Here is a 16,720-nt window from a genome sequence, read left to right as displayed (position 1 = left end):
TCTGTAATATAGTTTGAGATCTGGTATAGTAACTCTCCCAGCATTGTTCTTTGCACTCAGGATTACATTGGCTATCAGAGGTCTTTTGTGATTCCATATAAATTTTAACATGTATTTTTTTCCTATTTCTGTAAAGAATGTTAGAGTGACCACTGATGTCTCACAGGAAAATAAAAACAAAATCAAACTGAGGAGCTGAGAATTGAGGGAAGATAAAGGACTTTGTAGTCAGTTACTGCAGGACCATTAAAAACAGTAAGAAAATAAAACAGAAGCTAACAAGTGAGATAACTAAGCAGTGTGGAGGGAAAGCCCACATGTGTGAGCGGAGGAAAAATGTGAGGAGAGTCTGCACTGGGGGTCTGAACCCAAGGGCAAAGGCCATCCCTTCACATAGCTGATATGCTCTACAGTGACATCTCTTACAAAGCCCATCAAGTCATTAGCTATGATAAAATTAGTTACATAATTCAAAGTCAACAAAGATCAGTAACACTTTTGTAATCTGTGGTCAGCTTTAACTGTCAATCAGACATAACCTAGAATCACATGGGAGAGAGTTTCAGTTGTGGAATCATCTAGATTAGCTTGGCCTGGAGGCTGCCCCTTAAGCCTCCATCCTTAGCTCACAGTGCTCACACACTTGCTGCCCTTGTCTAGCCTTGTGATGACCATGCGACTGACATTTCCAAAACACAGTCTGATCATTCCTGTGCTGGTAGCAAAACATGCACCAGAAATGAGCTTAGAAAATAAGGACGGAGAACCCCTTAGAGTAGTGACCTGTCCTAAGTGGCCAGCCGTCCACCTTTGCATCCTCTCCTGGTGTTCTGTTCCCTAGTGAGCGTGAGCCCTAGTGTCCTTTACTCATCTGAGGACAGCTTCTAGTCCTCATCAAGTCTGAGTCATGGGGTCTGGCTCGGCAGCAACCAGGGGGAATCGGCTATCACAGGGAAGGCTGCTGCTTTCTCCTGAGCCATTTCCATAGCAACAGGAGCATCAGAACATGTTTTATGACATCATATACACATTGGACCATGAGTTCAGTTAAAATGCCTTTGCATAAGAGGCTTGTATTTGGGTTAAATCTCTTATCTATCACTTTTGATACATAATGCATTAGTAGAGACGTTTGTCGAATAATGGAGTGACCGCATGCCTGATCCCTTCCTTGTAATAAGCTACATCAAATTTCACCTTGGATTTCATCTCATGTAGGAAATTTCCCTGAATTCTCCTTCTGCACTGGATTATTAGTCTTCTCACGGTCCTCATGTGATCTCAAATCATCAGGATATTAGAGATTCTGGAAGCTTCCACCAGATGCCTCACTCTTGGCCCCTGCACAGGAAAGGAGGCTTCAAATGAAGGTAGCAAATAATTGAAGTCCCTGAGTACAGTTTCTAAGATATGTCACACTGCTCCCTAGCATGAAGCAGATACAGAAAAAAGAACACTCTGCTTGCTAGCTCTGCATTGGGATAGAATGTCAAATTTATAGACACTTACATGAAATGAACAGAATTCATTCCCATGTGTCCTTCACCTGGACACAGTTCCAGTCAGTACTCTCTCATCAATTCGGCGCCTCATGACCATTTTTTCCTAAATATGATATAAATATTTTTTGGTCTTTTTGAGACAGGGTCTCCCTGTAGCCCTAGCTGACCTGGAACTCACTATTTAGACCAAGCTGATCTTAAATCCACAGAGATCCACGTGTCTCTGCCTCCTGGGTGCTGGGATTAAAGGCGTGCAAACCACCATGCCCAGCTAAATATGATGTAAATGTTTGAATGCAGAGGTAGCAGTCATTAAATTCAGGAAATATAACAAGAGAATACAATTACATAAGGATATTGAACAGATGAGGACTATATAAATGAGGGATTTTCAGCACAGTGAAATAGTTCTTGAAAATGAGAAAAGACACCATAGTGTGACCATCTGAGGAATCGTGTAAGTACAAGACCTTGAATATCATATTTGCAGAGAGAAAAGGACAGATTCCTACCCAATTCCCTACTTCATTGTTTCCTGAAAGAGAGGACTCACACCCGACATTCTCTTCAGAGCCCCTGTGACATTCTTATTCCTGAGACTATAGATCAGAGGATTTAAGAGAGGAGTGAGTATTGTGTAAAACACAGACACCACCATGTCCTTCTCAGGGGTGTGGAAGGAGGCAGGGAGCATGTAGGTGTAGACAGCGGCACCATAGAAGAGGGTGACCACGGTCATGTGGGAGGAGCAGGTGGCGAGGGCCTTCTTCCTGCCCTCTGCAGAGTTCATCCTGTGGACAGTGAGGAGGATGGACGAATAGGAACTTGAGATGACTGTGACAGGGATGACAAGCATGAGCACACAGCACAGGTACATGAGGGTCTCGTAGAGCGAGGTGTCTGAGCAGGAGAGCTTCGTTACAGCAGGGACCTCACAGAAGAAGTGGTGGATCTCCCTGGATCCACAGAAGGGGAAGGTCATGGTGATAGGGGTGAGCATGAAGCCATCCACTGATCCCAAGAGCCAGCAGACAGATGCCAGGAGGAGACAGACCCTGCGGTTCATAAGGACGGCGTAACGGAGTGGATGGCAGATGGCCACGTAGCGGTCATAGGACATGGCGGCCAGAAGAAAATATTCTGAACCTCCTAGTATCAAGTACAGGAACATCTGCATCCCACATCCAGCAGCTGAGATCTCATGGCTCCCCAGGACCTGGTCCATGAGCATCTTGGGCACAGTGACAGAAATGTACATCATGTCCATGAGAGACAACTGGCTGATGAAAAAGTACATGGGGGTGTGGAGGTGGGTGTCGGAGTGTATCAGGAGGATCAGGAGGGCATTCCCAGTCAGGGCCATCAGGAAAACCACAAAAATGACGACGCCAAGCAGCACGGGGTGTTTGGATTGACGGAAGAGTCCCACCAGGATGAAGTCTGACTGTCCAGTGTGGTTGGTCATCCAGGCAGTGATATCCATGAGGTGTCTCCTAGGCAACCGAAATAGCTTGTGGTTAGTGTCTTGAGAGCTTCCGCATAGCTACTTAATGCTGTGTGCATCAACCTGACTGTACTACCAGAAGAAGTTCTCTGGGCCTTTAGATCTGAGGGTTAAAAATTACATATAATTCAGCCTATATTTTTAAATCTAAGAAGTTACATCTTTAGTCCTTATTGGTAATTCATACAAGGTGTTGACAGTTCAAGGTCACAAACTTTCCTAATGACAGATATATCTTCTACCAAAGACTACAGACTTTCAGAAATGTGACCCATGCTAATACAAATCATGAATCGCTGACAAAAAAAAAAAAGCAAAATCCGATTTATATGAAGCAATTTGCTTTTAAGGTATGAAGTGAGTCTTGATCTCTATGGAGTAAGGATCCAAATAAGATTCTAAAAACTCCAAGGTACAGTTCATATTAAAAATACTTAGAATGTAAAGGAAGCATACTTTGGGGGGGGGTGGAAAACAGTTTCCAACATGTGAAGCCTCTGTCCCAAGGACTGGGAGGTTCTGTAATATCTGCAGAGCTCCCACCTTCAGACAAACAGCACTACACCCTCAGAGAAGGAGAGCACGGCACTATGAGTCCACTCAGCACAGACCCAGCCATGGGTACAGCTGTCCACCAGCCCTCCAGCCCTCCACCCACTGCACCTCACAGAACTTCGACTTCTTATTTGGCCAAGGTTAAATAAATCAAAACAATGAATGTCCTTAGAATACCCCAAGATAAAAATAAATAAACAGCTACCCTGTTAGAGACCATGCTAAGATTCCTGGAGAGTCATCTTGGGATGGTCACATTACCGTATTATTGAGCACATTACTTTAGTACTCCAGTTTTAGTATCTTTTAGACATTTAAAAATGTGTTTTTCACCAGGCATGGTGGCACACGCCTTTAATCCCAAGCACTTGGGAGGCAGAGGCAGGCGGATCTCTGTGAGTCAAGGCCAGCCTGATCTACATAGTGAGTTCCAGGACAGCTGGGGCTACAGAGAGACCCTGACTCAAAAAGACCAAAAAAAAAATGTGTTTTTCAAAATGATAGAGAAAAGACCTTCAAATAAGTAATCTATACAGCCAACTTTTTAAAAAGAAAGTGGATTTGAAATTTTCTATATGTATTTATAAGTAGTATAAACTTCTTTCATATAAATATGTAAAAACTTTATATTTGCATATTCATATGGGTTTATAAACATAAATAAGTACATTATATATTTATTCCTTTAACCCTGATTAGGCAGTTAGTGGGAAACCACATCTTTTTCTGGTCTCTGCTGCTCCAGGTTCATCTGCAGGTCCCACCATTTGCTCTAAGTCTCAGGAGGAAGAACAGGGCTTAGAGGTTGCTGCTGTCAACAGGCCAGGCTTTGCTTGGGTTTGCAGCATCCTCTGTTGCCTGCCATATTGACTTTTCTTGGAACCGAGAAGAGATAAGTACTAAGCAACACTGAGACGCTGCTGACCCTGCTCAGGGCTGCCTCCTCCTCCTCACACTCATAGCCGCTTCTGCGTACAACACCAGAAACAAATCAGAGACTTTAAACTTGACTGTACTTTAAGAGGTCCTGTCAGTCTATGCAGGGAAACATATAATAAGAGAAAGCCAAATGTTTAAATGGCTGAAAAATAAGAAAGAGCAGCAGGCATCCTGCCTTTCTGAAAACAGTCTGTTAGAGCTTTTACCACCTTTTCTCCTTAACCACATTGACTCTTCTCAACTTTTTGATTTCTGAAATAGCAAATGTTAAACTTTGGTACCTCCCATCAACACAGAGGAAATAACGTCTCCTCTTCCTGGGAAGACTTTAGCAGTAGTTATAAGGCAGGGATGGTCAGAAAAGAACTGCAAGTTTCATAAATATTTAAACCATTGTAATAATCCCCAAAATTAATTCTGATATTCGACTCCAAAAAGTCTCATGTTCTGCCGGAGATGCTCACAGTGTGGAAAACATTGCAAAGTTTTTGATGCCTTAGTGTAAATGATGAAAAGAATGGAACATATTGCAGAAAATGGGTGAATGGATAGAAAGCTATAGACAGACAGATGGATATAGATAGATAGATGATAGACGATAGATGATAGATGATGATAGATGATAGATTGGTAGATGATAGACAGATGATAGGTAGATAGATAGATAGATAGATAGATAGATGATAGATAGATATTCATTTTCACCTAAAGCCCTTTGGCAGATAGAGGCCAATTGATGGATGTTCATTCAATATTTAAACTTTCCAAGACTCTGCAGAGTCACCAGCTGATTTAGTTTTTATTTGTGGACACAGCGGAGCATGGAACAGGGTGGAGACCACCACATGTGATCATCTTAATGCTCTTTGATGAGTGGGTGAAGGTCAGGAGCTGGTGAAGGGTAGGAGGTGAGTTGGGAGCAGGACGCCAGGAGGACCAGGACACTGTGTCTGCACCTCACAAGAGGACAAGCAGCTTGTTCATCCTCATTCTCCACTACTAATGTGAACTCCATGTGAATGGCTGGGGGCATCTTATCACTGGGAGTTATTAGCAGTGTGGTAGAGAAATACCAAGTCATCGGCGGCCAGCAGCACCCTGAGCTCACTTCTCGTGTCTCACCACATCATCTTCCCCAGGAGCCTGTGAGTTACTCTCCGTTATCTTCCTTTCCAGAGTGAAAACAGGTCTCAGAGCTTCTATCCAACATCATATGACAAACGGACAGAAGACCTACGGACCTGTCACCACATGGGGGCCAGACTATGCCCCTGCCTCAGTCCCCTTGGGCACCCCTAGTGTAGTCTACAGTTCGGTTTAGCCCACATCCTGCCTCTTTCATCAGAAGAAACACACGAGAATATCATATAATAAATGTAATAGTGTGACTGTGGCCCCTAAATCATCCGTCTTTGAAGTAAAATCAGCATTTTCTGTGGTGCTTCTGTCCCATGTAAACGAGCGCAGCATCTGTGGCCATTTGAAAAGACTGGGCATGTACTTTTTTGCATAAATTACCAGTAATAAAAATATTCTTAATCTGTTGCATTAAATAGCATTTGAAAGTTTTTAGAAGAAAACACATCCTCTTTTCTCCAGAAACAAGTAAAGGACAGAATATAGTTGAGAACTATCAGAAAGGCAGCAAGCCTGGAGCAGGGCTGTGCCACGGAGCCTCGGTCAGGTCTGACTCACCTCGGATGCAGCTGGCAGCCGTGGCCACGTGGGCCAAGGGAAAGTGGCCTGTTAAGTGCACAAGGAACAGGAGGAAAGTGACATCATTCCTGGCTCCGGTCTCCTCATTAAGGCTGGTGATGGGTTTGTGAATAACGTTCCTTAGAGACTTTAAAGAACAGCAGTTAATAGAGCCAAAAAATTTTTTTAAATTAAAAACAAAAAGCTAATAGGCATGTCTGTTACACAGTCCGATTTTCCACTTGTGTCTATTTGTATCTCTAGGTTTTGTTAAAGTAGAATCATAACCAGTGTCAGCGATAACCTAAACCCTCACCTCTGCCAATAAAATCTCATTCATGAAATCAGGCATCAATAAATATATGATAACACTCTTGGTCACTTATCAAAGTTGATCAATCTCTCTCTCTCTCTCTCTCTCTCTTCTCTCTCTCTCTCTCATCTCTCCTCTCTCTCCCTCTCTCCCTTTCTCTCTCCTCTCTCTGTCTCTCTCTTCCTCTCTCTCTCCCCTCTCTCTCCCCCTGTGATCATATAAACTTTCTGTACCTTTTGTGACATGCTGTCTTTCACAGGGGTGTAATCTGCACCTTCTCCAGTGTGTGCAGACTGACCGACTTTCACCCGCTCCCGCCCTCCATCACACCGTCACCCTGACTCTCCACTGTCAGTCACAATCCATGTTGTTTGCTGTCGCATTTAATTTAAATTATGATTTTGATTTTATTTTATTGTTTTTATTTTATGTGTATGAGTGTATTGCCTGCATGTATGTAAGTGTGCCCGTGTCATGCAGTGCCTGTGAAGGTCAGAAGAGGGCGTCAGATTCCCCGGAACTGGAATTACAGAAGGTTGTTAGCTGCTATGTGGGTGCTGGGAGTAGAACCCAGGTCCTATTCAGGAGCAGCCAGTGCTCTTGACCACTGAACCATCTCTCCAGCCCTGGTGCTAATTACAGAAAAATCTTAATATACAAAGTACATCAATGAAAATGTAGATAAAGTTTATACTATAGTTACTTCGACAAAACTCACACCTTAAAAAGTCATACGTTGCTCAAACTGCAGACATTTGTGAAGTGTGTGAAGGATACCGATACCTCAGGGAAGCAGCTCTTATGTGAATAACGGACTCTCCTATACAGACAGAGGCAGGATTAGAACCAGAAGGCAGACCCAGCTCCAACTCTTCACCTTGAGCCACATTATTCTCTACTTCTCTGTATGCACATTCTAGATGTTTCTGATCTCTTTCCCAAGACATGGAGGTGTTCCTATTCCTACTCTTTCCCTACTATGGGGAGCTAGCCTCTGCTCAGATTTCCTAATAACAAATGGGGAAGAACTAACTGTAGAGATCACCCTGTGAATGCGGGGGGGTGGGTTTCCCTCTGCAGTGAGTCACCACAGGGTACACAGGGCTCCAGACTGCTCCCTGGCACCCATGGGCTGCTTGCTGCAGCTGCTCACCCTGTGGTGCGGCACTGAACTGCACCTGGGCTGGAGCCTCACCCAGTGAACTTTTCCATCTCGATTTCTGGACAGCTGCATCATATTTGGCTTAGAGTTCTCTGTTGCTAGTATGTTTACAGGACTTTTCATGTTATTCATGTAAGTACTGCTTCCCTGAGGTATTGGTATCCTTTACACACTTTTTTATTGAAAAGTTATCTCTATAAATATAAAAAAGGGGGATTGGGAGAGATGGCTTGGTAGTTAAGAGCACTGGCTGCTCTTGCAGAGGACTTGAGTTTGGTTCCCAGCACCCATAATGGTGTTTAACATCCATCCAAAACTCAATTTCCAGGGGATCTGATGCTCTCTTCTGACCTCCGCAGGCATTGCACAATATGGGTGTGGCTTACATATCTGTAGGCAAAAACACTCATAACACACTAACGTTTAAAAAGTTATCTTCATAGATATACAAATGTCCACCTCTAACAAATATTCAGTGTGAGTGGTATGAGGTACAGCATTTTATTTCAGTTTTTATTTTGATAATTTTTCTGTTACAGTCTTTTGAATGTTTTATTTTTGGCATATTAACTTTAAGGATTTCCTTCAGTGCTTTTGTGATTACATAACTGAACACAGTGGGTTGTGTCCCACCATCCCACCGAGCACAAAGCTCAAAATCACACCCAGTGACAAAGGCGTGAAGAAGGGTTTTTATTACCTACAGGCGGGAGAGCACAACTTGCAAAGATGGCAGTTCTCTGACAGAGAGCCGAGGAATTTAGGAAGGTGGTCTATGCACACGCATGTCCGAGAGGCCCCTTCGGGCAGGCACATTCCTGCACATGCTCAATTACATACAGCTGAGCAGGCTGTTAGGGTCATAGCCCAGAAAGACGTCAGGGGAATCACGTAAAGGTGGTGGGAGGTCCATTTCTTGGGTGCATTCAAACAGCTCACAGATGCCAAACAGGAACCGGAAATTGCTGGTTCTGTCTGTCCAACCAGAAATTGCTGGTTCTGTCTGCCCAACGTAATCAATGGGCACCAGGTAGAGTGGGGAGGGGAGAGAAAGCCACACACAAACCAGAGCAGGGTCAGCGTTCAGAAGAGGTATACCAAAGCTTCTGCACACTAACCCTTTTCCCCAGCCCCCAATCCCCCCGCAGCTTCATGGTTTCCTAGCTACCTGTGAGGGCTGAAATCCACTCACTCAAAAACAGCCCTCATGCTTCTGTTTGTGATGAAATAAAAGAATAGCTTAGAGAAGTTGAACAGACCTGCCCCGATGCCCCATACTTTTGTGGCTATCAATAATTAAAATTTATAATTAATTCTGGGACCATTTAAGCCATCCATTTCCAGTTTTATTTTAATAAATGCATTAAGAAGCAAAAGAGCATACAGAGAACGATTATCATTCCTACAAACAGAAGAAAACATATATAGGAATGAAAAATAAAGGGAAATAAAAATAATGATGTCATCACCCAATCAACTCTATAAAACAAAAATGAGTAATATACAACACTGGTTAGTTATAGAAGTTTAATAATAAGAACCAGTGAAAGAGATTCCCTACTGTTCAAAGTGCTGTAAGGAATCTTCAAGGCCTCCACAGCTTCACATACCACACAGTCACTATAGCTTTAGGGGTGGTTCCTGGGACTCAAGACTGGTTGGCTTTAAGCCAAATCCCCTTCAAATAGTCCATCTAATCACAACAGGCCCCAATCATCTGCTTCCTCCAAACAAGATTTTAGCTTTTCTTTGCATGTTGTTCTCTGCAAAAGAGAAAGATGAAGGAAACGCTCATTAAACAAACAAACAAAACGAACAAATTGGATAAAATCAAAGGAAATCAGGAGGCCTTGATAATAGCTCCAGTGTATACAGAATCTTATCAATAATTACTAAGAAGTCGAGATGGCAGGCTCTTCTATCGCCTTGGGGTGAGATGCTCTTCATTTGCAAGGGAAGCACTTTTGCTCTAGTTGGTGGGATCTGTTTCCAAATTCAGAGAAATTTCCATCACTCTCTGCAAAACACTTATCAGAAGGAAGAAAAGATTATTAGCTTGACATGCTGTGTAAGAATGTATCCTCAGACCCACGGGAAGGGCAGCAGGCGTGGGAACACCTGGTTCCATCCATGGACCATGCATGAGACAAGGCCAGCACTCTTCCTGGCAGTGATGGACAGCTCTGAGACTCACAGGTCCTCCTACATGTTAGTCAGGGCAATTGCACTCTCTCCCATTCAAACACTGAACACACGGGTCATTTCAGTCATGAAAATAACAGCGGCCAGTGCTGGGAGATCTCCAGGAAGTCTCTTCAGATCACATCACACACAACCTGAAGTAGAACCTAGTGGCAGGGTAAATTAATTTAGTGTTTTCCCCTATTTCAGAATAAAAATGCGAAGGAGACAAGAGTAAGATTTATTAAATTTACTTCCTTCTTCAAAACATTTATTATATTTAGTCTAAATATACTATATCATTATCTGGAATAGACTAACACTAAAATAAATAAACACAGCATGACTTTAATTTATATCCTGCTATGTCAGAAGAACCCATCATTTCCTGGACTTCAATATTAATTGATAATCTTTTCAGGTAGAAGTGCTGTCCAAATAGGACATAAACCAGTGCTATTTACACTGCAAACACGCTCCATTTTTTAACAGCATGTACTTACTCAGACATAAGACCCACTCGCTGCCCCATATGAACTACAGCTTGCAGGGTTTCAAAGTGAGGGAAATTAAGCTGGTTTCTGTGAGATCTGAAATCCACACAGTCTTACACAGGGTTAGGGTAAAAAAACTTTTTCTCATAAAGAATGGTTAAGTGAGCCCAGGATGGAGGAAGACAGAGGGACTTAGTGTAGTCAGCTACTGGGGTGTTCAAAAGACTCTGAGGAAATAGACATAGCTTTTCTCAGGCTCAGCCTTGATTGGAAGATGTTCCTCAGAGCCCCTGTGACATCTTTGTTTCGGAGGCTGTAAATGAGGGGGTTCAGCACAGGTGTGATGATGGTGTAAAAGGCAGACACCAAAGTGTCATGCTGGGCTGTGTGGTAGGGACTGGGGAGCGTGTAGGTATAGAGGGCCACACCAAAGAACAGCATCACTATTGTCATGTGGGAGAAGCAGGTGGCAAACGCCTTCTTGCGCCCCTCAGCTGAGTTCATCCTGAGGATGAGGCGCAGGATGAGGATGTAGGAGCCAGAAATGACCAAGATGGGGATGAGGATCATGAGGGCACAGCACAGGTACATGAGCAGCTGGTACAGGGAGATGTCAGTGCAGGAGAGCTTCAGCAGGGCGGGGGCCTCACAGAAGAAGCTTGGGACTCTCCTGGATCTACAGTAGGGGAAGCTCATGGTGATGGGAGTTATCAGCAGACCATCAACCGATCCCAGGAGCCAGCATCCGGACACCAGGATCTGGCAGACCCTCTGGTTCATCAGCAGTGGGTAATGGAGAGGTCTGCAAATGGCAGCATATCGGTCATAAGCCATGGAAGACAGGAGAAAAAATTCTGCTCCAGCCAGAGTCAGGTAGAAGAACATCTGGACCCCACAGCCTGAGGGAGAAATGGTGTGGTCTCCAGTGACCTGGCCCACAAGCATCTTGGGCCCTGTCACAGACACGTACATGAGGTCCATGAGGGACAGCTGGCTGATGAAGAAGTACATGGGGGAGCCCAGGCGCGGCTCCACGTGGATCAGGAGAATGAGGAGCCCATTCCCAGTGAGGGCCATCAGAAAGAAGATGAAGGTGACCAGGTACAGGAGAGCCGCATGCTTCGTGTCACCAAAGAGCCCCACCAGGATGAAGCTGGTGCTTGAAGTTTGATTCTCTGAGTCCATGTCTAACATGAAGCTGTCACCTGAGAAGGACATTGAGTGGGGATTTCATATATGCGACACACACAGGACTCCGAGGTTTCTTGTAGGATGTGAGCTTGGAGTGGCCTTTCCAACCATTGCCATAAACTGAGATGGAGCCAATGGTAAGTTCAAATCTCAGAGAAGTCAAGCTGATTTGACAGTAAAAATCTAAAGAAGCAGACCATGGGAGGGGACCACTTAAGAGCTGCATCAAAGAGAGCACTTATAGTCCTTTAAGGTTATTTATTTTCCCCGAACTAGAGAATGTGGAAGGAGTGGCCTCTGGATCACTTAGAGCCAAGTCTGTGACATATGTGGAATTAACCCAGTCAGGAAACTCTGGATACAGCAGCTCATACAAGACAGGAATCTTACCTGAGGCATTATCAGTATGTAACGTAACAGCACTGAAATCATAATCAAATTCCCTGATAACATGAGTTCTCTTTAGATATCTTGTAACGTCATAGCCTCCATTCCCCTCCCATCCTGCATTAACACTGTGTTCAGCACATCCAGTGGAGCTCCACAATCCTGCAGTCAGGGGCTTAGTAGCAGAGGGAGAGTGCAGCCTGTACTCAGATGGCAGAGCTGGGTGTGGACCTGCAGCAGGGCTGGACAGCAGGAGTGGGCTTCCTGCTGTGGGAATACAGACGTGGGCATTTAATTATAAATCATCCTGCAGAGAAATGGGTTTTACTAGAAACTCCAAAAGTAGAAATGCACACTCCTAAAAATCAATTGTTTTGTTGATAGTTAAATATTGTCTCCTTTTGCTAATGCAATGTTATCTCCCCAAACAGTTGCTGAGATGTCCAACCTTCCATGCACAGTGATTGACTAAATGGTATCTGATGGACCAGGTGGGGCAGTTTGATTATGGTCTCTCAAAGCTATGGCCGTACACTATAACCTCTTGACCTGAACCAACGTATGTTTACTCAGAAAACTATTTCCCCCTTCAAATCAATAGCTTTTCTTAACAACTTCTTTGTCTGAATGCAGCAATTTTTAATTTTTCAGTTGAATGACCTGAGTCACACTTGAAACAACTGTCCCACAATCCTTTAAGCTAAGGGGATAATTCTACTGTATGGAAAGGTCTGGAGCAACACTGACTTAGTAAAGATGCATCAGCCCCAGGGTCATTGTCCTCTGGGTTACAGAAATGTGCACAGAAAAGTCAGATAGTACCTGGCTCACACTGAAATGAAAAGTGAAATACACAGTACTGTGCCTGTGTAGGGATGAGAGACTCGGGAATCCAGATCCACAGCCAGAATTTCATCAGAGACCAAAAAGAATCTCATGTCTTCATTCCTTCCTTCCCACCTTCCCAAGTCACCGAAACACCTTGCCACATTCCACCCAAGAGATGATGGATCATGAGTGCAGACTGAGAACTGACTTTGCTCCTCCCCACTGAGTCCACCTGTGTCTCAGCAGCCAGGAAGACCACGTTTCCCTTCCTAAGGTCGGGAGAGTGGGTTTAAATTTAGGATGCAGTGTAGTGAGTTATAGCATCTGTTTCTGTACCCAAGGGAATTGAGAACAGTTCTGTTATTTAACCCTTCTACCTGTTCACTCAGAGTAAAGCTATGTAGCCTGCTGGTGCCAGGAGGGATTTCAGTCTCTTTATTCACTCCACAAACTTGGCACTGGCTCTTGCCCAGAGGTTCCATTTAAAGAGTCTCTTGGAAGCCGCACTTTGGTTTTGTTCCCCTGTTTTGGCTATTTTCCACTTATGTTTGCTAATTATACTGTAACTTTCCACTTTCAATAAAAACCACAGTGTTTATTGCCATTTTGGTCCTGGATGTATATCTGAAGGAGTCAAAGATTACAAAAGAGATCTCTGGGGCTGCAGAGATGGCTCAGCAGTTAACTGCACTAGCTGTTCTTGCAGAGGACCCAGGTTTGGTTCTCAGTACCCTCATGGTGGCCAAAAACCATCCATAACCCCAGTTCCAAGAGATCCGATGCCCTCTTCTGACTGCCACAGGCATTGCATAACATGGGTTCACTTACATACATGCAGGCAAGACACTTACACACATAGTAAAATGAAAAAAATAGTAAATAAAATATTTTTAAAAAGAGATTCCTGCATACCCATGTTAATTGTGGCACTATTCACAATAGCCAAGCAATGGAATTGACCTTAGTGTTCAGAAGCTGATATCTAGATAAGGAAAACACACACACACACACACACACACACACACACACGCACACACACACAGTGAAAAAGAGTGAAATTAAGTTATTTGTAAGAAAATGGATTGCTCTGGAGATCATTATGCTAAGTGAAATATGCCAGCTTAGAAATACTAATTTTTAGGGACTGTAGAAGGGACTTTGCTCTGGAGATCATTATGTTAAGTGAAATATGTCAGACTTAGAAATATTAATTTTTAGGGACCGTAGAAGGGACTTTGCAGTTAAGCGCACTGGCTGCTGTTGCAGAGGGCTTGGGTTCTGTTCCGAGCACCCACATGGCAGCTGACAGTCATTGGTAACTCCACTTCTACAGGATCCAGTGCCGTCTTCTAGCCTCTGTAGGCATTTCACCACGTGGGTTCACGTCCATGCATGCAGGCAAAACACTCAAACACAAAATAAAAAAGAAAGAAAAAAGTTTTAATTAAAAAGTACAGCAACGGGGAAAGGGGTATAAAGATGATTAAGATGTTGTGTATGAAATGCACAAAAAATCAATAATTTTTTAACTACAAAATTTAAAAAGACTGAAGTTTTGAGCAGATATCTTCAGTACATTCCACTCAACAGAAAGCGAATATATACACACTTCTCAGGAGCCCATGGAACCTTCTCTACAATAGATCATATTCTGGGCCACAAACCAAGTCTTAACAAATACAATTGAAATCATCTCTTCTATCTTATCATATCATGGTGCAACAAAACCAGAAATAAATATCAAGAAAAACTACAGAAGCTATGTAAATATGCAGAGACTGAACAAGACACTCTTGAGTGACCAGTGACTCGCTGAGGGAATAAAGGAGGACTTGGCATTCCCTGAAACTGATTAAGATGAAAGCTTAGCTCTGCAGAATCCTTGGGATGCTGTGAAGGCAGCTGTAAGAAGAACATGTATAGCTGCATGTGCTTGCATTAAGACTAAGAACTCAGAAATATCTCAAATCCGTGACCTAACAACGTACTTCAGGATCCTAGAAAATCAAGAGCCATCCAAGCAACTAGCAGTAGATGGTAATAAATAATAAAGATCATGGCAGAGGTTCATGAAATGGAAACCAAAAGAAAAATATACAGAACTGATCAGAGCTGAAGAACAGGACTGACTACGCTCCCCTCTTCAACTCCCCTTTCCAAGGCGGCCAGGTTTGGGGATCTCTGTGTCAGTATCCTGTGAGCTGGGAATGTGCTGCATTGTCTGATTGTATCTTTTGCTTCTCAGTCCACAGGCAGCCACAGTGGCCTGGCCTCGAGCTCCTCTGCTTGCGCAGTTTCCTTCTTTTATTTATTTTTTTTCTTTATCGACCTGAGACTAATCACAATATTGCCTTGAGTTTTGTCTTCTGTTTGTTCATTTGCTTTGTTTTCCATTCCCACTCATGCCCACAGAAACTTGCTTGTTAGTGCACGGAGCACTGTCAGTGCCCCTTTATTTCCTAAAATGAGTGCTACAGAAGAGGTCATTATTTCTTAATTTGACTATTGCTGTAATTTCATAATGGGCCTATCCTTTGATAGCGGTTGCTTTTGCGGACACTTCTAATTTCAGAAGATTATTGGTGATCAAGGCTGGTGCCCTGATTGCCATTCTAAAAGAGGAAAAAGACACTCATGGCTCAGAGAACATCATGGAATAAGGGACAGAAATATTGCAAGAACCAGAGGCCTAGAATATCTGCTGCTAGATCGTGTCTTCCAGATGTGACAGAACTGTGCCCATGAAATCTCAGCAATGTGGTCGCCTAAACAAGACCTACATAATGACAATTCCAGTTGACATGCCAACATGGATGGAGGAAATTTCACAAGGCCCCACCTCTTGTTGAAGAGCTACAAGCAATCAATGTCTGTTGAGAGAGAGAGAATCATTGTTCTCCAGGGGTGTGCTGGATAGCTTCTGTTGTTAACTTGACACACCTAGGAAGAGGAAGCCTCAACTGAGGCGTTTCCAACATTGGATTGGCTCTGACCATGTCTGTGAGACATTTTAATTGCTCATTGATGTGGGAGGGCCCAGCCTATTGTGGGCAGTGCCATCCTTGGGCAGGTGGTTCTAGGTTGTATAAGAAAGTGTGCAGAGCACAGACCAGAGGAGCAAGCCAGTAAGCAGCACTCCTCCGTGGTCTGCTTCGGCTCCTGCTTCCGGGTCGCTGCGCTGAGTCCCCTGACTTCCCCCAATGATGAACTGTGATTGGGACATTAAGCAAAATAAACTCCTTCTCTGAGTTGGTTTTGGTCAGTCTTTTTATCACAACAATAGAAAACTAACTAAAATAAGGGATAAGGTCCCTGATAAGTTATCCAATCTCAAGTGCTCAGCCCTAAATACAAGCAGCACCAAATGGACTCAGCAGGTTTTCTGTATGTATATAGATGATAGATGATGATGATAGATAGATAGATAGATAGATATGCTCACACAGGTAGCCCTGGTTAGATTCAGTGTGTCACCAAGAAAAACCCAATCAATACAAAAAGAATTGAAAGTGGGATGGGGACTTGGTGGGAGAAGGGGAAGAGAGGGTGGAGGGCATAGTGTGACCATAATGTGAGATGATAAGATGATAGATATAGATAGATGATAGATAGATGATTGAAAGATACATAGATAGATAGATTAGATATAGATAGATGATAGATTAGATGATAGAGTGATAGATGATAGATGATAGGTATATGATAGATGATAGATAGATGATAGATAGATAGATGGATAGATGACACTCATATGTATATATGTAACCATTGATAATTTAAAAAGAGATCATGAAATTGGGAGGGAGTAGAGGAGGGAAAATAGGAAGAGTTGGAGAGGGAGAAAGGGATGGAAACACAGTATTTATGTATGAAATTCTCAAAATAAAAACATTTTAAGAAGAGGAAAAGAACACCTCAACCCTACAACAACCTAGCCCCACATGAGCACTGTAAACACTCCCTCTGAAA

General features: G+C 43.3%; 2 protein-coding genes across 2 annotated transcripts; both read right to left on the bottom strand.

The window, feature by feature from the left end:
• Window positions 1–1,987: 1,987 nt before the first annotated feature.
• LOC103747794 (olfactory receptor 2T29-like) lies at window positions 1,988–3,009 on the bottom strand. Its single transcript, XM_008850332.2, has one exon. It carries the CDS (start codon window positions 2,983–2,985, stop codon window positions 2,023–2,025), a length of 963 nt encoding a protein of 320 aa, XP_008848554.1. The 5' UTR covers window positions 2,986–3,009; the 3' UTR covers window positions 1,988–2,022.
• A 7,537-nt stretch (window positions 3,010–10,546) lies between these two features.
• LOC103747796 (olfactory receptor 2T3-like) lies at window positions 10,547–11,563 on the bottom strand. The gene has a single exon (XM_008850334.2). It carries the CDS (start codon window positions 11,561–11,563, stop codon window positions 10,547–10,549), a length of 1,017 nt encoding a protein of 338 aa, XP_008848556.2.
• Window positions 11,564–16,720: the final 5,157 nt, after the last annotated feature.

Source organism: Nannospalax galili, unplaced genomic scaffold, assembly GCF_000622305.1.
Source record: "Nannospalax galili isolate Female #2095 unplaced genomic scaffold, S.galili_v1.0 scaffold3285, whole genome shotgun sequence".
NCBI classification, from domain to species: Eukaryota; Metazoa; Chordata; class Mammalia; order Rodentia; family Spalacidae; genus Nannospalax; species Nannospalax galili.
The sequence above is the reverse complement of the archived record's forward strand: the minus strand, read 5'-3'. Positions and strand labels throughout refer to the sequence as shown.

Excerpts from the sequence above, each read along its gene's own strand:
- LOC103747794 (XM_008850332.2), bottom strand. The coding sequence starts at position 2,985 with ATGGATATCACTGCCTGGATGACCAACCACACTGGACAGTCAGACTTC.
- LOC103747796 (XM_008850334.2), bottom strand. The coding sequence starts at position 11,563 with ATGTCCTTCTCAGGTGACAGCTTCATGTTAGACATGGACTCAGAGAAT.